Source organism: Candoia aspera, chromosome 2 (genome assembly GCF_035149785.1).
Source record: "Candoia aspera isolate rCanAsp1 chromosome 2, rCanAsp1.hap2, whole genome shotgun sequence".
NCBI classification, from domain to species: Eukaryota; Metazoa; Chordata; class Lepidosauria; order Squamata; family Boidae; genus Candoia; species Candoia aspera.
This window is the reverse complement of record NC_086154.1, coordinates 150843671-150870066: the sequence shown is the minus strand read 5'-3', so window position 1 is coordinate 150870066 and position 26396 is coordinate 150843671. Positions and strand designations below refer to the sequence as shown.

At 44.6% G+C, this 26396-nt stretch overlaps 1 protein-coding gene across 3 annotated transcripts in view; it reads right to left on the bottom strand.

The window, feature by feature from the left end:
• IQSEC2 (IQ motif and Sec7 domain ArfGEF 2) overlaps positions 1–25163 on the bottom strand; it is a 154445-nt gene extending 129282 nt beyond the window's left edge. For 2 of the 3 annotated variants that reach the window (XR_010067259.1, XM_063294284.1), the window contains exons 1-2: positions 24255–25163; positions 2618–2647 (exon numbers count right to left, since the gene is read on the bottom strand). Coding sequence is in view for 2 of the 3 variants with exons in the window: in XM_063294284.1 (XP_063150354.1) it covers positions 2618–2647; positions 24255–24988 (764 nt within the window). In the remaining variant the exon portion in view is untranslated. The remainder of the gene's footprint in view (positions 1–2617; positions 2648–24254) is intronic. The other variant, XM_063294281.1, reaches the window with a different exon arrangement.
• Positions 25164–26396: the final 1233 nt, after the last annotated feature.

Here is a 26396-nt window from a genome sequence, read left to right as displayed (position 1 = left end):
TCTTGGGTTACGGTACTTATTAGTCACAGCCAACAGTCCTGCTCTTTGTGTGATAGTGTCACATTCTAGTGTAGATTTAAGCAAATATGCGACCCCAAACACAATGAAATTTGATTGGTGCATTTTCAATTAATTATGGCCATCTCAGTGACTAAAACCAAGCAAATAAGCAAATATGAGGTAGCACCCTTCTGTTCTAACTGTATTAGAACATCCATCATTCCCAGTAAGACCTGCCAGTGCCTGTAGTGACTGGGGATAATGGGCCTTGAAGGTCACCACATCTGGAGGAGAAGATACCATGCTGTTAAAAGCTGCACAAGTTAAATGAGAATTGAACAACATAGACCTGAATCCTGGATTCAGCTCCAAATTCAGCCACATACGGTAAGTTCACTGGGTGGCCTTGGGCCAGTGTCTACCTGCCAGGCTCATCTACTGCATGCAACTATTGTGAGGCCTAAGTGTGTGGGAATGTCTGTGTACTGCAGCGCTACCTTCCATGGAGAAAGAACAGGCTAGAAATGTAACAGAAAAAATGTCACTTCTAAATCGGAATAAGCTGTGTCACTCTACTCCTTTCCTCGGCTCTATGACAGCTGTAACTTTCTCCCAACCACCTCACCCAGAGGTACAGCCATCCTCAGTTGCATAATCTGGTCATCCAGGATTGAAAATACCCCAGATGCCTTTCTGTTCATGGCTGTAAAAAATGCCCCACTAACAAATGAAAGAACAAATAATGTGTTGCCTTGTCATGGAACTCAAGACCACCACCTCATTTTGTGTAATGGGAAAGCAGACCTTGCCAGCTGGGTAGTGGTGGTGGTGGGGTAGTATAGACAATTTCTTTCCATCTCTATTGCTTTCTCTTCTATTTGTTCTACTCTTCACATCACTTTGGGCTGGACTGGACTGCACAGATAGTTCCTACTCTTCCTATGACACTCCTACTACATCAGTCCTCTTCTCAAAAATGCTCCTGATCATACCCCAGCCCTGCACAACTTCTGGTTCACAACCCCCTATTAAGCCTGGCACTCTTGGTTGGCACAGTGAGCCATCGACCAAGGCAAACACACTGCCCAGGAGGCCTATTACTAACCAGAATTCACGAAACCAACTGCTAACATGAAGCCGGTCTCCATCAGCAATCAGATAAGTAGTTAGCAATGGAAAAGTAGAAGATCAACTGCCATCACTGGCCTTCCACCTCACTACATAGTTGGCTGGATGCCTGGGATTCTTTCCATTGTGGTTGTCTCCTCTCTGGCTGCAGAGCTACCGGGTGCTGGCAGAGAAAAATGAACCCCAGATTGATCCATCTGGTCCAGCTCTGCTGCAGCATCTTTGCTGCCCACCAATTTAAGGTTCCAAGTCCAGTTGATATGTGCCTGGGTTGGATTCAAAAGCTTTTTCTGATGGACAGCTGAATGACTGCTGTAGCAAATATAAGGAAGCCTTATGTGTCTGTGGCAGGGGAGTACAAAGGCTCCTTGGAATTGTGCTTGATTCCTGGTGTCTGATATGGACATATCCATACAGTGTTTCTGACAACAGTAGGGAAGTTCCTTGCCACTGCCTTCTTCTGGATGTGTTTTTGACTTCCCAATCTAGCCTACAGCCTGGTATTCATAGTAGGCTCCCATTCAAGTATTAACCAGGACTGCAACATGGAGAAGTCACATTTAGGGATCACAAAATCATGACATCTACCAAGTTCTCATCAAACTTTTTGTGTAAGTTGCTTGCTTGACCCTGCAGAAACAGGTCAATGTCAAGCATCTGGCAAACTGTAATATATAGTTACTGTTTACCATGGTGACTCACAGTGTTGCAGTCAGCTAGCTTATTAGCAGAAATATCCATCTATCGTGGCTCAGCCCTCTTTGTCTCTTATTTTCACTATTCCATTCCTTTTCCACACATGGCTATGTTTGCACAGCACCCTGTTGCATGTAACCCTGAAAATCGGGGTCACTGAGAAAACCATGGTTAAGTTAACCATGAGTATGCATATCATGTGAAGGAGGCTATAATGTTTCTTTCAAAACCTAAGCCTATTGGCGAAGACCATAATTAATTATGTTTTCAATATACAGCATGCAGTTAAGTACTTGATTAATACTTATTAGCAACTAATAAATAACTGCAGGGTCTTGTCCAGGCAGTCGCCAGGAGTCAACACTGACTTGAAGGAACAAAAAAATGTATATACAGTAATTATTGATGACGATGAACAACTATCAGTAGGTAAAATATGTACATTCTGAGACTATAGGAATTTAATTTAACCAAAATATATATTTTTTCCATCTCCTACTGCACCCCATCCCAACTAGACTTCCCTTTCCCATCTCTCAAGGGCAATGTCACACATCTTTCTATCCTTTCCACTGGTTATCGTACTGTGTGTTCAATATAACCCACAGCAAAAAAGTCCTAAACTCAGAATTTACCCAGGGAAGAGTACCAATATCACACAGGCCCTGAGAAAAATGCAGGCAACAGGGGGTTGGGAGAGAGGAAGAGTGGGGAAAGAGAAGCTAATTTCAAGAACTTATAAGAAAGGGGTAAAGATAACAAAATAATGTTCTCTTTAAAAAATGCAACTGACCTGACAGTTCTTGAATTTTCCCCATCTGACCTGCAAAGGAAGGAGACAAAGAAAAAGTCAGAGTAAAGCTAAGGGCCCAGTTTCAGGATTGTGACTGTTGGTTGTGGTTTGGACAAACAATGTTTAGCACCAGGAGTGACCTTGGCTAGGTTTGAAAAAAACAATTAAGATTTGAATAAAAGCAAAGAAAACAAAACAAAAACAGGTTGTTCAAGATAGTGTGCTGGCACTGGTTTGGTTTTAAGTTGAACCAGCTGTTTAATAATATTGTGCTTGGAACAGCTGAGGGGTGGATAGTAATATTTTTGTCTTATATTGCATCAAAGATGACTTGAAAGTAGAGACTCCTTTTTGTGAAATCTTTCATATTCCCCCACCCCAAACTGGAAACCTCTTTTGTCAATGGGGGGAAAATATATTTTCCTGCTTTGTTCACTAACTACAATGTAATTCCATGGTGACCTGGAAACAGTGGCACACTAAATATACAGCACACACACACACACACACAAACACACATTCAGCTGAAGAATCTTTGGGGGAAAACATCATACCTTCCCCTACCAAAATATAAAAAAGGCATATATGAAAAGCAATCATTTCAAAATGTCGTTTCAAAAATGAACCTATAAATGTTTAGCAGATCCTTATTTTCTGTACTGGGGATGGTCAGTGTTTTAGTGACAAAGGCCTAATTTTTTCAGGGGCTGAAGACCCCAGTGCGTAAAGTGATTGTTATATTTTTAACTCTTTTTTTATTGTTAGCTGCCTTGTTGAGCCTATCAGTGAAATATAAACTGTTGAAACGAATGTGGATGAGACTCTGCCACATACAAGAGCAGCTGGGATTTCCTAGTTTTTCCTGATTTTAGATGGCTTTTTTTTCCTTATTTATCCAAGTTAATCCTATTTTGATACTTAACACTAGTTTTTATCTGTTTCCTGTCTCAAAAGGACAGAAAACCAAGCCAACATTCAGCAACTGGGTTTAAAAGGAGGTTGAGGATTGCAAAAATGAGGCTCTTGGACATGTACAGCCCACCCTTGTGGTTCTATGTACATAAACACTGGACTGCAAAGCCAGCTATTTTGTAAGCACATATGCTCCATTTATTAATAAAAAATGCTTAATCCCAATGAAATTTGATTGCCAAGAAATTCAAGGCCACGCCGCCTCATCCAACAGTCTTCTGTCTGGCATTGCTCAGTTGGGACCAATCAGCTACCTTGATTATTTCTTGTCCTTAACCCAACTCTTGTACTTTCACGTATCTGATGTGTTTTAATGAGGGAAGCAAGAGAAATTACTGCAACATGGATCTTTGCTATAGATCTAGGGGGTGGGAAAATCAACACTCAGGAAAAAAATAAAATGACACTGTTGCACATGATTCCAGTAAAGAGCATGTCCCAAATTAAAAACTGGAAAGGGCTTCCCAGAAAACAGGAAATCTTTTCCCCAAACATTTTTGAATGAAACTTAATACTAATGTAATTCACCTATTAATGCTGGAAATCTAAACACAAGAAGCCTCATATTTCTAAAGTTTGGATTTTAGTAAGTTTAAAATAAGCCATGTAAGTCCACCATCTATCCCTGATATTTCTGCACTAAGAACACTGTAAGATAGGAATAGGCTTACTTATTACTCCCACTAAACAAAAGGTTACTTGCATACTTTTTCCTGACATTCAAAGAAAGGCTGGCATAGCAACCCTCACTTCAAAAACAAAGAATATGGATGGAAACCAGAAGGCCTAATGTGTACACTATCACTGGCATGGTGGCTGTGAGGAGCCTCTGCTGTCCACAGCACAGAAAGGTCTAAAGTACCTGAGAGCCTCCAAATTATGTTTTTTTTTTTAATTTCTCTTGTCAATGCCTAACCTGTGTACACACTTGGCTTTGGACAATGGTGTGGGAAATAATGATGAGATGATTAAGGTAACATTACACAATCATGACTATGGAAAATAAAGAAGGTGCATAGGATCTCCATTAGTAAATACATTTCACTAATGCATTTCCACAGTCATCGGCTTCAAAATGGCAGGTGCAACTGGGTGAATAAAGCCCCCACCTTTTAATGTATGGCAATGCATGTCACTCATGTTAGAATGGGAAGGGGTTTTGATTGCCCAATCATGATCACCATTTTGAAGCAGTGATCATCACTAAGGACGCCTCTGCTTCCTCCCCTCCCTCCCCACAGACATTTGTAATAGCACAAATCTAACATTATATTCTGTATAATGCCGTTACTATCCTACATAATCAGCAGCCCCACAAGAAAGTGTCAGAAACTCAACACACTAATTTGGAAGAATACCTCCCCTTTTCTTCCTCTCTAAGCAGAGAAGCCTTGGGAGAAGAGCAATGACAAATCTTGATAAAATAGTTAAGAGCAGAGACATCACACTGACAACAAAGGTCCTCATAGTTAAAGCAATGGTGTTCCCCGTAGTAACATATGGCTGCAAGAGCTGGACCATAAGGAAGGCTGAGCGAAGGAAGATCGATGCTTTTGAACTGTGGTGTTGGAGGAAAATTCTGAGAGTGCCTTGGACCGCAAGAAGATCAAACCAGTCCATCCTCCAGGAAATAAAGCCAGACTGCTCACTTGAGGGAATGATATTAAAGGCAAAACTGAAATACTTTGGCCACATAATGAGAAGACAGGACACCCTGGAGAAGATGCTGATGCTAGGGAGAGTGGAGGGCAAAAGGAAGAGGGGCCGACCAAGGGCAAGGTGGATGGATGATATTCTAGAGGTGACGGACTCATCCCTGGGGGAACTGGGGGTGACGACGACCGACAGGAAGCTCTGGCGTGGGCTGGTCCATGAAGTCACGAAGAGTCGGAAGCGACTAAACGAATAAACAACAACAAAGCAGAGAAGGAACTTAGGGCTAAGAGTTCTTTTCTATTTGATTGTGCTCTAAGATTGTATTCCTCCTTCACCACTAAATTAGAGCTACCAAATTTGGGGTGCCCCAAATCTAGAGGACCTCTAGGTGGCAGCAAAGAGATGCAAACAAAACAATACTTCACTGCTATCTAGTGGACATCTGGATTTTTTTGGCCCAGATCTGGTAACCCTATCTAACCTAAATCGAGAATTCATCCAAACCAGCACGGGGCGTTTTAGCTTAAAATCAGTGAAGTCACTGGTTTTTATGTATTTATTTTTCAGATTTATATAGCTTCCCATCTCACAAACAAGCAACTCTTTTCAGACTCTGTGTACAACTAAAAACAACAGCTCACAAGAGCAAGCCTAGCTGTGAGACAGGAACAACATGTGGGGAGCTCCCCAGAAATTATCCTAGGGACTACTTCTATGCAAACATAAAATAAAAAGAAATTAATCTTCTTGAACAGACTAGGCTCACTGTCATAATCCTTCTGCATCTCTTTTGACATCTCACTGTTCGTAAACTCATCACCCACATCAGCAATTGCTTGGGGGGGGGGATAAGCCCTAAGTTATAATTCTATCAGCATTAAGTCAAGCCAAGAGAACAGAGCATGTAACGTGGAGGGAAATAATTTGTTATCAAACTTACCCTTTGTGGTTTACTGAAAAGTCAACTACGCATAAGGAAAACAAAACAAACTATGCAAAGTTTTCAACAGTGGAGGAACTGATCCACTGAGGACAGGACAAGAAGCAACAGGGTTACGTTACACACAAACAGATTGATGCTGGGCAGGAGCAAGGCCCTTCCTAACTAGCCAGAGCAGTTCAGCAATGGATCAAACGCCTCGCTTCCCTGCCCCCATCCCCCAAATCCTGGAAGGAAAGACTGTTGGGAAGAGCTTCCTAGAAAGAGAAAATGACTGCTAAAATAATTAAAGCATGTAGTCTAGATATGTCCCTTAGGAGCTCAAGATTTCATTTCCTGCAGCCTGGAAATTCTCCCAGAGGGGCCTAGGAGGAAATATCAAAATATATCTGTGGAGAAAACAACAGGTTGATTTGATAAAATGTCAGGAGGAGGCTATCCTATACAGGGAAGCTTCCAATTCTGGTCTTTCATCACAGCAGACAAGGAGAAACTGTTGTTAGAGCAGAATCACTAATGAAGGAAAAATGGCTGGCTTCACACATCGCACAAAGCCAATATTGAGATACATCGTGTGAACCAAAGTGCAGTTAAACAAATCATTGTTTAGTGTAGGGACTGGTAATTGTTTCAAACCTCTACATTTTCAAAATTACTACTATTACATTGGCCTCCAACAGCTGCAGGGGGCCTACCTGGTGAGACTACCAGTTTTATCAAGGAGGCTAAGGGCTAAAAGAGATGCTGAAAAATAGAAAGTTGAACTACGAAACTGAAAGTTGGCTACAGTATTTTGCAGCCAAACCTCATCGGCATAATTTGAGGGTGCTCTAGAGGCTAGGGGTTGCATGTGAGGTTAATCCTAACCCTTTAAAGTGTGAAGAGTGCCATCTGTTATTTTCTACACATACGTGGATCAAGAATTGATTTCCATGTGAAGCAACCCAAGTCTGACTTTTAAACCAAATTGAGCCTCCACACTGTCATTTAGAATTATCTTATACCACATAGTGTTAGGTTTTAATATGTCCGTTGTTTGGGTTCAGACCTGTCTATCCAGAGCTTATCCGAGTTCTTAAAACATCAGAGAAAGTTTACATTTAGTTGCAAGCTAGCTTCAAAAACCAAACCAAACCAAACGCCTCAAAAACCTGAGCTGCTTCAGCCATGAACAAAACTAAGCTGTGGTTCAGCAGACTTTATTTTGGAAGCCTTTTTAGTGCCAGGGCTCAGCTGTAGGAATGAGAAGGTTTAAATTCCAGCTGTGTGCAGAGCAATCTCTCTGCATTAATCTGCCTTTGTAATGGCTGAGCCTCTGGAAAATATCCTCCAGAGCGTTAAGGGTTGTTGAGGGAATTGGGAAGTGTGGTAGTCACCTAGACCCATTTTAGCAACTGAATAATGAATTCAACACATCCACAAAACAGACAGGCAATAATCTATATATAGTATGCCTCAGAAATTTGTGCTATCCCCATCTCCAGAAAAGTCAGGAAAAGGCACTATTCCATAAAAATATGAAACTTGAGGCAAGCAAATACCCTCCTCTGCAGAGACTCATCAAAGACATTTAAAGTGAAGAAAATTATCTGAAAATCCTTCCTCCAGAGGGGAGTGAGGCTCTGGGTTCTCCACTCTGCAACGCGAGGCTATGGATCGCGGCCATTTGTTAACAAAGGCTGCCTCAACTCTCTTGGGAATGTTAACAATGTCCTTCTTATACAGCCAGCACAATGGAGCAGGTGAGGAACCTTTTTCCCCAGCCTCAGATGATGACTTTTCCATCAGGGGAAGCATGCGGAAACAGGAGAGCTTACAAGCACGAACCAGCATCTGGTTTTTGAGATGAAAACCCAAGCTAGGAAAAAACAACTCATGTTTGGCTATCAGGCCAAAGTCCAAAAAGAAGGCAGCGGAAGTTGATGCATGAGTTATGCTTGTCCCACTGCAGGTTTCAGTTTGAACGGAAGATTAGCTTGTAGAGCCCAAAACACACACACACACACACACACACACACACAATGCCATATCTGTCTTTGACTGCATTTCTCCCCTGCTTTCCTTTCCATCAAGGATGGTTCTGCTCTTTGGCCTGTAGAGCTCCAGCCCTGCTGATCAGACCCTTCCTGTCCCTCAAGACAGGAAGTAGTTTAGGTTTTTTTGTAATTTGATAGGATGGTCTCAACAAATTTCAATCCCTTTCACACTATGGTGCAATTCACAGGGATTAAACCAGCCCCCTCCAACCTGGTCCCTTCTAAACACATTGAATTTCAACCTCCATAATTCCTAACCAACAGAGGTCAAAACCCAATACATATGGAGCACATCAAATGGAGTGCTTTTAGATTGCATGAACGTAAAAATAAGGAAGGGAGGGAGGGAGGGAGGGAAAGGAGGAGGGAGGGAAGGAAGGAAGGAATCCTAAGGGCAACTCTAGATTTACCATGTCAAGCTATCCCCAGGGGTGGCATTTCTGAGTGTTCATCCCTCATTATGTTTTGCAATCTGCACGTGGAACTGCCACGTCAGAAGAAGATTTTAGTTTAAAAGTTCAATACTGCAATCTCTCTTGGGAATATCCAGATGACAGCTCAACGGCCTTGGATGGACTCGAGCCACACTAGTCTCCGATCAAAAATGCAGTTGATGGAAGCAAGTCATCGCTTGCTCTGCCCTCCATACCTAGGTTTCACTTAGGGAAGCGTCCCCTAAAGGATCTTGCCGAGTCTCTGGCCCCAACCACATGGATTGCAGGAGAGCAGCAGGCCGATTTCCTGAGAACAGGTGCTGCTGTGGCAGCAGGAAGCGGTTCTCATTGAACCCCCGACTAACTGGCACACACTCACTATCCTGGAGCATGCTAGCAGAACCATCTGCTGCCAGCTTTCTGCCTCTGAATAAGAGCCAGGCAACCTGTCCACTGACATGAACTCAACTGCCCCTTCCTGGCTCCGTTCATGCCCAACCTGCCTTGCAGTTTGCCCACAGCTTTAGGGCCTAATGCCTAAGAAAGAGCATGGAAGGCCAAGAGCTGGTCTGGCATAATTTCTTGGATGCTGTAGCGCTGCTGTAAAGGGTACATGAGGTTCTGGTCTTGTACATCCCCAAAGGCCATGTTCACTTCCGCTCCGCAGGCCAATTTTCGAGCCAGACACCGATCTCGGCTAGGAAATCTCTCAGGGAAAAAATTGGTAAAGCAAACCAGGGAGGGAGGAGAAAATGAAAGGCAGCATGGATTATAAACCTTCCTAATCAGCTTACCTGTGCCCTCCCCAAAGAAAGCAGCCCTATTGTTCCCTCCTTTTCCTTTGATTTGTGCTGCTGCTTTCAGGCTCTCAAGAGGGTGCATGTTTGCGTGTGTGCGTGCATGCATGTGTGAAGGGTGCTTCAATTGTGCTTTTCAGTCTGGCCAAAGCTGATGACATTTGAAACAGCCCCAGGAAGCAAACAGCAGCATTCAGATGTGAACAAACTGGGGTTTCCTGGCAACCTTCCAAACTCAGTCTTGGACTGGGAGTGACTGCTTTAATTTTTTTAAAAAAGAAAAGAAACTCAGAAAACAATTGCTCAGAGCCCACCAGTCAGTGAGCCAGCAGCCTGATCTGAGGCAATGTTCGTCAAACACTCCTTTAAAAATCACAACTTTAGCTGCAGTTCCTAATGCTGTCAGTCCCAGATCTAGAGTGGCCTAAATTAGCCTAGATCTCATTTCAAGTTGTTTGCCTTAGCTAATTGGTCTTCTCCTTGATGTAAACCTGGATTGGAGCCAGCAACTCCTAAAGGAGAAATTCCCCTAGGCATATTTATCTTAATCCACCTTGCCTGTGCCCCCTAAATCAAGATTTGTTTAATACCCAGGCCAGGAAGGGCCCATCTTAACATTTTTCTCCTGGAATACATGAAGCCAAAGGACAGCAGAAGGGGGCAGTTAGGGCCAGAGTGATGTGGCTGTAGGTGCTAGAGGAGCAATGAAGGCAGTCCATGGCTCCTACTCTCTGTTGCAGCTTCATACTCCTAAGGCAGGGATGCATGAGTCCCTCCCAAGCCCTGGGTATGGCCCCCAGTGCTATGCCAAATGCTCTAAATTTTTTAATGTGACAGAAAGGGGAAAAAAATAGCTGCACAGAAAAGTAATCACATCAGCCGTATTTAATTAATGACCTTTCATTTCATTTAATTACATTCGCATTACACTGCATCAAAATCTAGTTTTTCTCTTGGCTTCCTTTCCTGAGGTACAGGCCAAGTGTGGCCTTTGGTCTGGACAATGTTGTGCAGCCAAATGAACCTTCTGCAATGGAGGATGTCACTCTGTCCTCAGGGTTTTAACTACCAAGCTGCTCAGCTTAGGGAAGTGATAGGGGCATCCACAGGGGGGTAGGTGGTTAAAAAGGAATAAAGTTGGTGGCTATGATTATACACACATTGAAGCCCCGTCCTTGTTTACATGCATCCCATGTGCAACACACACAAAAATGGGAGGGGCTTCGATCACATTCTGTAAAGGAACATAGAGTAGAGGCTGGACATGCAGAAGGAATGAAGAAGCCATTGCAGAAAAGATAATTTGGTCCTGAGAAAGAGGAAAGCGTGAGAAACAAATGCAAAATTACCCCACCTTAATTTTGTTTGGTATAAGATGGGGCAGAGAGAAACTCTGACAGGCTTTTCAGATTCTGTTATGCTACCTCACTACAACAAAGAGCATTTCTGGAATCCCTGCCGTGCCTGTTTCTTGGCCTGGCCTACCTCGAAGGGCTGATACGCCCATATCTTGGCTTTTTTAACCCATCCCAAGCAGATGTCCTATGTAAGTGAAATAAAGGGGAGGTAAATGGTACGACCTTGATTTTTGCTTTTGGCAGCAAATTTTAATGGGCCAAACTCATAATTGGGAGAGCCCCCCCAACTCAGAATCTGTAATGTAAATAATATAATGTAAAAAATCAGTGACTGCAGGAACTTTCATCTTCATCTTGCAAATCCTCGTATAATGAGAGAAAAGGCTACAAACTTTATAAAGGCAATAGGGCAAGATGTGACAGGAATGTCAACAGTTAACCAATCAGAGTAATCACACTGTTTTCCTAAAGACTTCCTCTATTCTTTCTGTACACAGTTGTGCATGCAATGAGAACTGTAATTTCCTTCAGCTACTGCACGCATGGGAATGAAGGGGTGCCATACACAGTGCTATTGCAGATAATCACTACTAAATGCAGGGCTGTGAGCTTATGTATATAGTTTAAGTCCCTGCGTCAGCTCTTCTCTAGAGCACGGCCTGCCTTGCCAGGGGCTCTGCCAAGCATATCACAGCCCTGTCCTGCTGCAGCCCAGTGCCCCCCGCTGCAAATCAGACCTTGCTGTCCCTGTCGTGGCCAGCCAGCCGTCTGCAACAGAGATGCTCCCTAACTGAAAACGACAGGCGAACAGATTCAGAAGCAGCCCTATAGCAGCAACAGGAGAGGAACTTTGGGGGGTGGGGGCAGGTTGCTGGAAAAACAAAATAGCAGCAATGCTCAACACTGATTGCCTGGGCAAGAAAGCCAGAGTAGTGTTTGAATCATTGCTTTATATGGAAAGAGTGCTAGATGCTGCCTTGAGTTTCATATCTATGGCCTGTAGGTATCTTTTGCTAACAAAGCCTACCGCACTTCCCCGAAGGATTTAGGATGCAACACTGACCAAGCTCACACCAATCCCAGATACAGTAATCTGCTGTAATAATATTACTCACATCAGTTGTTGAGCGGGTAGACCTGCTGCCTGGCTTCTCCTCTAGGATCCCTCCCATCATCCAAGTGATCTCTTAATCTTAATTCTTTTATTTATTGCACGGGCAGATATTTAAACCCTAACTCAAGAGTTCTTTTAGTGTTTCCACACACTCGCAGAAGCCTTGTGGCAATCATGCAGAGCAGGAAGGTGAATTATGCTCAAGAGCACTGACTCACTGACCTCCATATATCAGAAGAGCCTGTGAAAGGGGCTTCCACCTGTATCAAATTCAGTAAGAACACAAGTAATGGCAGACAAGCTTCCTTTAAGATGCTTTACCCATCACTATCTATCCTCCCCAGTTAAAATGTTTGGCCAGAGAGAAGTGCTGGCCAATCTGCATTTTCTCTTCTCAAGGAACAATTGCTGGGTTCAACTGGGTCTTACCATCACCTTCTGTGAACCAAGCATGTCCTCAAACACTTCCCAGAGGTTCAAAGGAAGATGTGCAAAAGTTCCTGGGAAGAAATATCAATGGCTAGGTTCATACATTGCACTATGCCATGATTTATTTTAACCATGGCTTATTAAGTCACAATGACTTAGCATACATCATGCTAAGCCATCAATACAGATTTACAAAACCAACAAATCACACTAAGCAGGATGTATGAACCAATAAAGGCTCCCTGCTACTAGAAAGTCTGAAATTAATTACCTCACATGCAACCACACCTTTGCAAATAAAACTAAGATGACAGGGTCAAATAATATGGCAAATAAAGCTTTAATTCACATATTGCATTAAGACAAAACTAACCCATCATATCAGGGAGATGTGTGAACTCAGTTATGGGGGCTGGTAAATAACAGTGTATGGCTTGCAATGTTGCATGAACCCAACCAATTGTGGTTTATTCATTAAACCAGGATTGAACAAACCATGTTTATCACATTGTGTGAACCAAGCCCACATGTGATTATTTGCAAATTATGATTATACACCACATTATGGTGTATAAACTACCCAGCTCAGGGAAAGCGACTGGAAAAAGTAAGATTGCAACGAGAGCGAGCTCATTTAGTTAATTAACATCTAATAATTATGAGATTCCTCCCATATGAATCCGTGTCTGTCAATTGCTAAATAATTCCTCCTGGATAGAGCAATAATCACTCTTCCCAAATTGACGGTCCATAGGATTCAGAGCTTATATCTCATTGTGACCTTTCTTCAAGGGGATTTGCTATCCTGCCTCTCTCATTTTTTATTGTTAGAACACATATTACCATGTTCCGGGTGTGAATTCTAGTATCAAACTATCTGAGACTCTTTTATCTCTAAACTAGAAATACTTAACTCACTCTGGGTTTCCCAGAAAGAGACTGGCTGAACGCTATGTCACCATTGTCTCTGCCGCCTTTTATGAAAGAAAGAGAAGTCTGTCTCAGCTCTTTGAAGAAAGATTGGAATAATACATTGATGACAATTCTTCCACAGAAACAACCCAAGCTTAGTAACCTGACTCACACAACACGTTGAATCATGGTTTGTTTGGTATAAAATTGGCTGGATTTGGATTTCGTCACTGAGGGAAATCTATACCGTGTCTTATAAATTAAGATTTATTGTTGTATGGCTTGCATTGTTGTGTGGTTGGTTCACACAAATACAAGCAAAGAGGATGATGGCTTAGCATGCAGTGGAACCAGGTCCTCTTATATTGCATCCTAGACGGTGTTTGACTGCATCCCCAGCAATGTCATACCTGCTACCAGGACGTACGTATAGCCACCGCCAAAGCACTTCGTATTAACTAGGGTAGCATTTGCATAACTTTAATTAGCTTCCGTTGTTCTTTGATTACATACATGTATGTTTTATAATGAAGGGCTTTTCTAAATTACTGAATTGAGGGAATGTTATCTGAAGTAATAAATACTGCATCTGAAGTAACAAATATTGCAACGTAATGTACAATCTGACTGGTTTGCCCCAGGGAGATGTAGGTTCATGGGGTGTTAAACCTAGGTGTGGGCTGCACCATTTCAGAATGCAGGTGGGGGCTAACATGTTGAATGATTTGTTCCTGTTTGCTTCTTTTGGAAGTGTCTACACAGAAAACTCCTGGGCTGAGGAGAAAGCTGAAAGCTTTCTTTACCCAAAGATATGGTGTATTTGTCACAGCCTGGTGGTTCAGACAAGACTTGGGCTATCATATCTGGGCCACATGAATCCAGAAAACCATAGGCGGCAGCAAGGAGTTGGGGTTTTCTGTATTCCTTTGTTGCCACCTAGTGGTCATCTGCATTTCTGCAGCCTGGACAGGTTTATCCCTAGCATGACCCAATCCAGGCAAGTTGTCTCCTCAGTGGGAGCTGTGTCTCATAATTCTGTTATTCTCCCCAGACCATGAAACAGCCAATGCTAGCAGATACCCTGGGCTAGAGGGAAGAGGTAGAAAACCTCTTCCTTTTAGTGTCATTTCACTGGGAGAGGTGTGACACACTTGACCAGGCCACTGATAACTGGCATCTTTCAAAAGCACTACAGCATGATATGGGATGCCAACAAGAGGAATACTTCTCTTCTTTTCCTTCTCTTCTCTGTACACCCAAACAAATCTCAGGTTTACATTGCCTTAATTATATGTTCCACCCAATAAGCCTATTTCCATACTAGGTGTGCTTGAACAACAGGATCAACCCCAAGGATAGTTGACCAGAAACATGCCTTCCAGACTCTTTGTAATATGAGTAATGCAGCTAGGAAATGGCCCTCTGCTACTTATTTAGGGTTCTCTAGGCCACCTAAAGACAGCGTTGCATACAGTAAATGCAAAGCCTTCTTCAAGTCAAGTCAACTCCTCCTGGGGACTTCATCAACACAGCCCTGGCGTTTCCTTGGGAGCAACATCAAATGGTTTGCCACTGCCTTCTTTCAGAATGTTGGGTTTTTTTACTTCTCACGCTAGACTTCAGGGGATGGGAGTTCGTTCTCAGAGGAGAAAAGAATGCTAGCTGTTGCCAAAACAAGACAGAGATGGAACCCAGCCTCCCACCCAAAACAAAGGGCCATCCAACTCACTGCATAGCGAAGGCAGGGAAATAGATGCAAAACCTGAACATTAAGTCCACTGTGTATAGGTCTCACTTTTGATAAACAGCTACATGGACCACCATGTGACCGGTTTCATCCTGTTTGGGACTCATCAGACATAGGTAGCCAGATGCTATTCTACAGGATTCAAACCCTCTACCAAGAACTGAACTCACAGACTCTCCTGCTGTAGTTGACTATACACAAGGCTTTAGCTTTAGGAGTTATCCAGGTCCTAGCACTCAGAGGTGTTGCAGGGAGGAATATATAGAAGCTCTCAGGATGGTATATTCTGTCCACCTTCCCTTGAGTGCTTGGAGCAGAGAGCTACAAGTGATATGCAGATGTTGCTGGAATTCTTTCATAATGGCTACTTAGCTTTTCTACCATAAAACTCCTTATCAGAAGTTCTGGGCTCATGTGCCTCTGAATTGTTTCCAGTCAAGCCTGCTGACTTTAGGCATCCCAGGTGGTCTCCCTACAGGTACTGACTAGGCCTTACCCTGGTGAGCTTTTGAGCCTGGACAAGCCAGGTGTTGCCCTTACAGCTGCTGAGACATCCCTATAGGCAAACCTAAATCTACCCTCTGTGGGCTGCAGAAGTCCCGTCAATTACTAGATGGCAGCAAAGAGATTTAGAACAATCTCTGCTGCCATCTACTGGTCATCCAGATTTTTTGCAACTAGATATAGCAACCTGCCTAAAACTTACTTGCCACTGAAAGTACAAGAGAATGGGAGATGAAGTGCTGGAAAATGAACATCTGTGATTAACCTAAGTTAATTGATAAAAGAGTAAATCCAAAATAACAAAATCTATTCCTACCAAAAGATGGTGTGGCATTGTAACTATGAGCTAGGAACCAAGAAAATGTTTATGCAAACCTCTTTTCCACATAAAGCAAGCCTTTCTCAGAAAAATAATACCAAACTACGTTATTGTTTCTTTCAAAAATGAGCCAAATGATGTAGGTAATATAATTTGAATTATCAGAGCATGATGTACATGCTAAGTATTATATCATGAAGGGTGTGCACTTATAGCGGAGCTATTTTTATGTATGTGTCAAGAAGTGGGGCAAACCTATATGACAATTTGTAATTCTTATGTTGTAGACTACGCTGGATCTCTAAATTATTACTTGACAGTGGTTGCAAGACTTTTTTTTTAATTAAAGGTACATGCACTTCCTGCAAGGGCACATTTCTCAGCCTGGGTATTCTGGAATTCCTGTCCTTCAGGCTCAGGAGCCCAACTTACCCAGTGACAAGAGACGTGTGCTCTAGGTAATACTCCATAATTCTCTTCTTTATTGCTATTTATTTATGTCCGGTGCAAAGGAGCCTGTCTTAAATTAAAGCTTCTCCTGTGTATGAGTTAGAACCAATGGAGCCTCACCTCACAGCAATTTTACTCTTTCTTTGCCATACAGTCTCAGTCTCAAATTTGTGCATCCCTCCTCCAATTCTGGGATTAAATCCAAGTTTAAAAAGACAGAGGCCCAAATCACAAACAACCCACATCCCATTTGCCAGCTTCAAACAGCTCTTCCCCTTCCAACTGGGGAGGATTTTAAGCAATGCACCCAAGAGAAGATCTGCAGTCCACTCCTCTTTCCTCTCCTCCCTGAACCAACTCACGTCTCCCCTCGCCTAACTAGAAACCACAGACCCTAGGCAGGACACAAGCCTGGTTTCCTAAGCATCATCGTTAAGTGCTCAGGTGCCTATGGTTTCCACCACTGGAAGTAAATAAAATGAATCACAAAAGAAGATCTGATGGACATCTTCTTTTCTAACAGCATGGAAATCAACAACATGAAAAAGAATGTTTGCCGGGGAAGATTATCTTCTTCTCCTCTCTCCCTGCATTTGTCTCAGGAGAAGGCTCTGATGCTGGGAAAGGCAGAAGGAAAGACAAGAGGACGGCCAGCAGCAAGGTGGGTGGGCTCAGTCACAGTGGCGATGGGTGCACCAATGGAAGACCTGAAGGACCAGGTTGGGGAGAGATCATCACGGAGGAGATCTATCTATGTGGTCACCAGGAGTCAAAATAACTTGATGGGACATAATCAATCAAGGGTTCCTTCCTGGGAAGGAGAAGGACAATGCAAACACTGCTTGGAATATAAAACGGTAGCTTCCAAACGTAATTCCAGCTGATGATTTCTATATTGTGTGTAATGCTTTAGTACCTGAGTCCAGTTTTGTTGTGTTCAGCACCTCACGCAGAGAAACTGCAGTTGAAGGCCAGAGCTGAAGTACAGTTCCATTGCCAGACTACTTCTCTTCTACATAGCAGGAAGGGAAATCCCACCGTCTTTTGCCATCTCTCTCTTCTGCAGTCAGTAAAATCTTGTCCATCTGACTTCTTTTCCAACTTAAATTATAATGGACATTGATGGGACTTCCTAGCATCTGATAATTGCCACGAGGATTCGTAAGGGGCAGAAAGGGGAGGCAAGTGAAGAAACACAAGTCATGATATTATGGCATAAATACCATGACTTCCATACTTGCATCAAATGTTGGGCACACAAGTATCTAAGGGTGGTATCACATCACCACACACATCTCACCTTCTTTGTATCATTGAGGCTTTCTGCAGACACTGCTGTAAAATGTTTTAGTAAGCAAACAATATATTTTTTTATTTTAGGGCACATTCAAGTTAACAGGCTGTAACAATATTTTAGTGGCCATTAGTGGAAATATATTGGAAAGGGATATCAACTCAGATTCACATTTCTATCATTCCATTCACAGGACTAACACTCAGGTTTACATTTAGAGCATTCTAACCCTTTCATCAAATAAACTCTGGCCTATAAAGCTATCTGAACATTTCTTACTCAGTGTTCACTTGCAGTTGCCTTTTGGTTTAGGGCTGACCCATGTTCCAACCTAGAGCTACTGTCTATTTTGTTAACAGGCCAGAATGTGCTCACTCTGAAAGAGCTGGTTCGGAGCCTACTGAAGTACTGCTGACTTCAGATCCTACTGAAAGTGCAATCTGCTCCTCAGTAAAATGCTGGGTGGTTCAAACGCAATCCATGTTTACTTGTTCAAGAATAAAGCACAATGAATTCAGTGAGACTTCTTCTCAGGTAAATATAGACGTGGTGATTGACCTATAAAAGATACTGTCTCTAGGGGATGGAGGAGGGGCTGAGCTGTTTATAAAGGGATGTGTTGCTTTTTCAAGATGCAAAAAGTGGCTGCTTGCTGGAGAAACAGCTGCAGGAACATCTGCTGAGTAACCTCCCCAAGAGTATGTAAGACTGTTTTCATGCAGACAACCACAACGCCCAGTGAAGCAACCCACGATACATCCCGACACTAACACACCCAAACAATCCCTGATGGGTAGCTATTGCCCTCCATGTCTGTGTAGAATAAATGGCCATAAGTTTGTTGGGCTATGGAGAATGCTCTGAAGTCTCAACTAAAATCATGACGGCTCCTTTTTAGTGAAAGATTTTAGACCCCCATAAGACCCTATTGACAAAAAAGCTAGTTCACCCAAAAACGATCCTCTACTTTGATTACTCGACCCTGATTTGTAATTCAAGAAATTCACTGACAAGAATGAAATTTGACATGATTCCATGTTGATAAAGCTACATTTCTGTGAACCAGATCTAAATGGCTCATTCACACAGGCAACCCCTCCCCCACTCCAACGTTGCAGAAAACCAAGGTGTGAACACAGCTGTATGACATGGCCCCCCACCCCCATGTCAATCTTTAGATAGGAGGCCCTTCAAGTCGCTAACCAAAATGCAGTATAAGAAGATCAAAGTTTAGCAAGCGCCCTAGAACTTATTGTAAGGAGTGGGCACGCTGAAGGGCAAACAGCAAATAAACTGTTGCAGCAGGTTTCTGGAACCTGAACTTAGTGTAGCATTTCTGGTCAAACTCAGCATTATGCTAAAATAGGTGGTGCTTGCTAAAAAAGAACATTACAGTCCCTGGTCCATTGTCTAGAATACCTAGCAGCATTACTTCCTTGTTTCTCCCCCAATCTACCCCCTCTGTGTTACCCTCTGTCCTTGATGGTGTGTGTGAGAGAGAGAGAGAATCCATTTCTTTTCGATCTCACGGGAGGGAGAGAGTAAATATATGTTTGTCCTTTCAACTACGATCTGTACAACATCTGATTTGGCCCTTAAATTAGCAACCTGGAGCATCCCTAGATGCTGGCAGGTTTAAAACTGCTCTTTGCGAGACTATTATATGCACAAAGATGGAAAGACTCTGAAATACCCACAATGGAGGAATGGTTGGTGAAGTTGACAGAATTAGCAGAGATGACAAAATGGACTTGTCTGGTTATGGAAAGGACAATAACCACATTTATTGGTGGCTGGAAACCTCTCATGGACCTTTTGCTGAAGAAAGAAAAAATGAACTTGTGATTTATGGGTTTGACAATTAGAAAGAGTAGACTATGGAAAGAAGGAACTTATGATGTAATCATAAAAGAGAGAGGGCAAAATATAAATGCATTTATAACTGCTGTTAAGAAGACCAGAAGCTGCTTCTTTACAATCTCTTTCGTTCTCTTTTCTTTCTTCTTCTTATTTTCTTCTTTATCTATTCACTATTTTCTTTACTTCTTCTCTAAAATTTGTATCGGTTTTATCTTGTTAAAAATTCATTAATAAAAATTATAAAAAAATAAAACTGCCTAATATTAAGACTGGATTAAAAATGCCTGACTGGCCGTATCTTCAACACAATGGTCACCATGGGACCATCCGTTTTCTAATCTTATTGTGGTCAAGAATGATACAAGCCGGTTGCTGGCATACTAATATTGCCTGAAATCCAACCTCATTTTTAATATTAACAGACAATGTGCCTACATCGCAGCATATTCTTCTCCCCTAGAACAGAAAGAAAGGAATCAGGATAACTGCTGTTTGAAAAGAGCAAGCATATTATTCTGGGTGTAGACACCGTGCTAAAACATAAACTAACCATATGGGTTAAGTTTGCACAATACATGAGGCCAAAATGTATTTAGCTAGTTTGTTTCAATATGTTGCATGAACTGGCTGTGTCTGAGAGTTAGCTACAGGTAGTCCTTGCTTAACAACCATTTGTTTAGTGACAGTTTGGACTTACAATGGTGCTGAAAAAACTGACTTATGACTGGTCCTCACACTTACAACCATCTCAGTACCCCTGTAGATCACAATTTGGGCACTTGGCAACCAGTTCGCATTTATGACCATTGCAGCATCCTGTGGTCACGTGATTGCCATTTTCAACCTTTCCAGCCGGCTTCTGGCAAGCGAAATTAATGAGGAACTGTGTGATTCACGCAATGACCATGTGGTTAGCTTAATGCCCACAGTGATTCACTTAATGACCATTGCAAAAAATCAGGTCGGATTTGCTTAATGACTTCTCTGCTTAGCAACCAAAATTCCAGTCCAAATTGTGGTTGTTAATCAAGGACTACCTGTACCACACACAGTAGAGCCCACAGACAGATGAATTTCAACATAATTGCAGTACTAACCTGATTTATAAGCTCCTTGTGTTGGATCTGGCTTCAGCCTCCCACATTTCTGGCCATACAGCATGCCCAACTCCCTTTGCCTCTCATTTCATGGTCTTGGGACCAGTGATCCCATTCCTCACCAGCATTATGCAAGGTGAACTCCCCAGAAATACCTGATGTACCATGCCCAAGGCCAGAAGGGCCCTGAGACAGGGAAGCTACTGATTCTCTTTTTAATTCACATGTTTACAAGCCATAGCAGGAGAGATCAATTTGTTTTGCAACTGATTGTTTACTCCTCTTATGTACCAACTCCAGCAAGGTATGTTTTATCCTGAACAGTTAGTTTCCTGAATTAGCAAACCTGCCCAGGATAGCCCAGTGCTTCTAGTGGATTACCCAGACCTGCTGCTTATTAAAAAAAAAACATACTGGAGAGAAGATTTGAACAGCCACATGTTTTGTCACATGCAGCAATCACAACCGACCAATGAAAAAGAAATTCCCTTGCAAACACCTCCATTTGGAAGCAGTGTGAAAGGCAGAAGAGACACATTTGTGCTGATTTTAAGTCATTTGCAGCATCAAACCATTTTGCTAATTTCTAACCCACCCACCCTGGGAGGTTGATAAGGATTGGGGTATTGGAAGACCTGCACTGCTCTATACGCTGTGGGAAGCTACTGTTCATAATACTAAGGATCCACAGATCAATGGCTCTTTATCGATGCCCATTCTCTCACTCTTCCTTACCTTGGCCTTTTAAGATAAGCTGGTATTAAATATCCCCCTATTGTACATGAAGAGCACTGAAAGATGATTGTTAGTTTAAGACCCTTAAGTTTAGAGCTGAAATGAAATCTGAAAAAGGGCTTTCAGATAAGGTGCACAAGCTACACTTTTAGCTACTAAGCTAAACTAACTGCAGTTACTGGCTAGGTCTTAGAGATAAAGAACGTGAGTAGTTCTGAACCTATTTCCCTGCTCAGAATAAAATCAGGAAAGGAAGCAATAGTTATTAGTTAGGCTGGGGAAGGAAGGACTGTCTCTAGTCATTCCTAGCTTTCTGCCAGCAAGGAGAAGAGGATCAGTCATTCCCCCCACCCCACCCGCATTGCTACTTCAGGCTTTTTTTTTAAAAAAAAAAACCTCCCCAGTGTTGGTAGGGAGTAGGCGGGAATGGCAAGAAACATTTGTGCTGATTTTAAGTCATTTGCAGCATCAAACCACTTTGCTAATTTCTAACCAGAAGAAGGAGGCGGCAATGAGGAGAGAGAAGGAGAGAGAACAGAAATGGCTGGATCCATCAATTGCTACCCCACACAGCCACCCCTGCTGCCATTCTTTCTGAAGCAAGATGCTCAATTGTTCGGGTTAGCTGCATCTTAGCCTTCAGCCCGAGCTTGTGGGGCATGATAGGGTATCCTGTTCTGGAATCAATTGCCCAGATGCAGTGCTGTGGGCATTCAAACTCTATGATTCTCCAGCCAGGAGCTATCAGTTCTGGAGCACCGAGTCCGGTGGTGGTAGATCAGACACCCTCGTGCGGCATGCCCCAAACCGGTGCCCTCCAGATAGGTCTGACTACAATCCCCATAATCCCCAGCCAGCCACATACACAGCAGTTTGATTATGTCATTCACCTCAGGCGGTGCCACTGATCTTCAGCAACTGTGTTGCCAAGTTTCAGCTGAACAATCAGAGAGAGCGAAAAAGAAGTTCAGAGAGATATACATGGCTTGGGGTTGCTCATTTCATCCTACAGGGAGCACAGACAAAGAATCATAGCATGCTCTGAGGACCCTGAGGTCAGAATCCAGTAGTTTAAAGAAACAGAATTATCCGTTTGAAAATAATGCTTTGTAACAAAACCTAACTTTATGTTAGAAGGTAAGAAGATCATAGGTGTGAATTTTGCCTCTCATTTGAAGGCTTCAGGCAAGTCACTGTTCACCTACAAATCTTCGTCAGAAATATAATACTGCTGGCCTATTTTAGATGGCTGTAACTTCCAGTAACAATTTAGATCGTGCCAAATATGTGATTATTATAATTGATTCTTGCACACTAGTAGCTACACTCACTTTTTCTAAGCTGTTCCTCCCAGAATAAATATATTATAGTTCCCATCACTTCCAGGCTGCATAGCTATGGATGATGAGAGTGCAGCTCAACACATCTGGAGGGCAGCAAGTTTGGAAAGATTGCTTGGCTCTGCTCCTTTCTGAAACACACTCAAAATATATACTCTTACCTGCATCCTGAATCAGCTAAATCACCCCTTACCTACCCCAGCAACCATATTTTCCTGTGCTCTGAACTCAATCCCCAGCACACGCAATGAACTACACAGCCCATGCAGTGCCATTTCACACCCACATCATATGCACGCCTACTCCCTTGTGTCTTAGTTCAACACCAACTCTCTCTGCTGGAGGTAACTGAAGTCACGACCCACCAGGCCCAGTTGAATGGCAGTGGGAAGCATCCAGATTGTGAGCTATCCCATTAGAGGAAACTCTGGGGAAAGACTATCTGCTAAAGATTAGCAAGATGAAAAGGGACACTGATATGAGTATATGCAAACCAGGCAGAAGCAAAAGGCCTTACTAAACACTGTCCCAAGCAACAAAGCCAGAAGAACCCAAGGGAAGGGAAGAAGAGGATTTCACCCCAGAAAGATTCTCCCCTGTGGTTCCGCTGATATTGGCCGGGCAGTAAATAGGGAAATTGATCTGAGGATTCAATAAACAGAAGGCTGCTGGGCGTTGCTATGTACTTTCGTTTAAGAATAACTCTTTGCCCTCTATGGGTTTCTAAGCGGAGGGAAAGGAGTCCTGAAATGTGTGGAGGGAATCATTTAGGAGCACCAGTATGAAAGAATTCAAAGTTTTTAGAAGATATGAATGTGACATTTAAAAATACAGGGAGGGGGAGGAACCATTTGGGGTTTCCAGGGGTGAACCATGCCAGACTGGCAAGACAGAGCACTCCTTGGAGTGGTCCATTGCAGCAAGAAGACCTTCTGTGTGTGTGTCCCCTTTTCTGCAGAAAAATGAGAAAGCCTTGTGAGCCCCAGCAGGGCACTGAAGGAAAGAATCCAGGGTGGCAAGTTAGGAAGGCAAAAAAGACACGTGCTGGAATCAGGGAAGGCAGTGCTTGAAAGTAAGGTTGAAGTTTGAAAGGCCAGAGGAGGGGGGGCGCCCTGGAGCTTCTGGCAACTGGCCAAGGAGCAGTCTGCAGCGGAGTGGGGGGGAGGGTCCCAGGCAGGGTCCAATGCAGGGACCTAGAGGGGCCTGAGAGAACGAAACAGACCCGACTGTGAGGGTGGCATAGCAGAGCACCATCAGCCTAATTATGGATCATGGAGGCAGTTGGCGTGTGTCTGTGTATGTATGGGGGGGCAGGATTTAATTGTAATTGCAGCAAGATTCAGAAGTCCAGAACGGAGGGAATAAAGTAGGGTAGACAGGTGACAAGAGAGCAGACTCTAATATTTTGATCCCCCTCCCCCCACAAGCACCGCACCATCCTCCAAAGGGTTCCCCAAGGTCCCTTGTGATGTTGCACGCGCTGATTCTCTGACTGTACACGACTCAGCCAGCATCTGCCAATGGTCGCCTGGACCCCAAGGAGCCCTGGGATCTGACTGCCCTGGGCCGGAAACCTACTGGGAAGGAGGGGAGGATGCAGGGCACTAGTTCGGGGGCTGCAAAGGCTCAGACCAGCTCCTTACTTTCTCTGCAGCGTGGTGGCTGGGCTGGTGCTTGCGCTGGTGCTGTGGCCACCGCCTGCTCCAGGGCTGGAGCTCCGCGACGCCCCGTGGCTCAGCTGCCCCCTCTCCCTTTCCCGGGGCGGCCGGGGATACTCGTGATCCTTCTCCCGCGTCTGATGGCACTGCGGCGGCCGGTCTCGATGCAACTGGCAGGGCTCCCTGTAGTGGCTCTCCCGGTTCTGGTACTGCCCATCCCGGTTTCCATAGTGCTGCAGATCTCGCTCCTTGTCCCGATGCTGATACTGGTTCGGCCCTTCCCGCTCGGCTCGGCTTTGGTATTGGCTCTCCCGCTCGGCTCGGTTCTGGTACTGAGCTTCGCGGTCCGTCCGGTTCTCGCGGTTGGGATACGGGCCCTCCCGGTTCTGGTACTGCCCGTCCCGATCCGTACGGTTCTGATAGTGGCTCTCCCTCTCCTTGTGGTGGTACTGCCCGTCCCGGTCCCGGTCCCGGTCGCGATCTCGGTCTCGGTGTCGCTCCCGTTCCCGCTCCCGTTCTCTGTCCCCTTCCCGCAGGTCCCGGTTCTCTTGGCTCAGCTGCTCCAGCTGCCCTTCGAGCTCCTCGATCCGCCGCCGCTGGGTCTCCAACAGCTTCTGCTGGCTCTCGATGATGTTGTTGAGCTCCAGCAGATACTCCACGGCGCGGTTGGGGTTTTCGGAACCGGGCACCCCGGGGCCACCCCCCGCTCCCCCGTCCATGGAGAGCGAGAGGAAAAGGGGCGCACGGGCGCTTTGCGCTGCGCCCGGCGCCCGGCGCCTTCGGCTCCCGATTGCTGCAAAGGGCACCACCCCACGCCAGCTACAGACCCGCCCCGCGGCCCGCAGAGGGCTGCAGGGCTACGGCCACCATCCTGCCTGCGGGAGTCCGAGGGGGAGAGCAGGAATGGGGGGAGGGGGGAGGAGTCGTCGCCGCTTTTACTGCCGCCGCCGCCGCCGCCTGCCTGCTCCAGCCCCGAGCAAGCCGCCTGCTCCTTCGGCTCCTGCCGTCGCTGCAGAGGCACTGCGCACTACGAGCGCACCGCCCGGCAAGCCCCGGGCGAGCCTCAGCCCAGCGGGAGGGGGCAGAACGCAGAGGGAAGGGAGACGGCAGAGACGGCGAGGAGCCTGAGGCCTGCTGGGCTTTTGCCGGCGGACCCGCGGCGTGGCGAGCTCTGCTGGGATGAGGAGGAGGGGGGGGAGGAAGAAGAGGGGGCGGCGGCGGCGGCGGCGGCTGACTTGAGGAGACAAGCGGCCCGCGGTTTGGCAAACTAAGTGCTGCCAAAGTGGGTAGGAAGGTCAGATCCCGCCCCACCCCCGTCTCCTGAGCTTTAGGAAAAGGGTCAAGCGGTCCCAGACCGTATGATGGGGAAGAAGGGGGCCTTCTGTGGTAACGGTGCGTAGTGCAGCTTTGTGGCGTGCTCTTCGAATAGCTTGGTGAGTTTTCCAGTTCCTTCCGCAAGGTACGTGACAAAGAATCCGAGCCCCCCGCCCCCCGCCTGCGCCCGGCGCATTCAACAGGACCCCGCAGCCAATCAAACAGCTTCTTGCTGGACTGTACCTGTGGGACACTCTAGGTTGCGAAGGTGTTAATTGTACTGACACTGTATAGCAGTGTTTCTCAACCTTGGCAACGTTAAGATGTGTGGACTTCCACTCCCAGAATTCCCCAGCCAGCATAGCTGGCTGGGGAATTCTGGGAGTGGAAGTCCACACATCTTGAAGTTGCCAAGGTTGAGAAACACTGCTTTATAGTATATTAGATGACACAGGATGGTAGACCAGCCTTCTGCAAAGTGGTACCCTCCAGATGTGTTACATCTCCCATGATTTCCACTCAGCATTGTCATTACAACTCCCATGATTTCCACCCAGCACTGTCACTGGAGATTGTAGTTCAACACATCATCGTGTGGAAGACGCCTTTTAATAGAATAGTTCCTGGTGCTCTCTTGGTTGTTTGCTTGCAGACATTACCCGACTAGGTGACATCATGAGTGCTATCCCACTCAAGCTCAGAGAGCACTGATGATGTCACCTAGCTGGGTAATGAAATGTCTGCAAGCAAACAACCAAGACTCCACAGACCCCTTTTAAGTATATAACTGCAAATGGACACCCAATGTCAGTA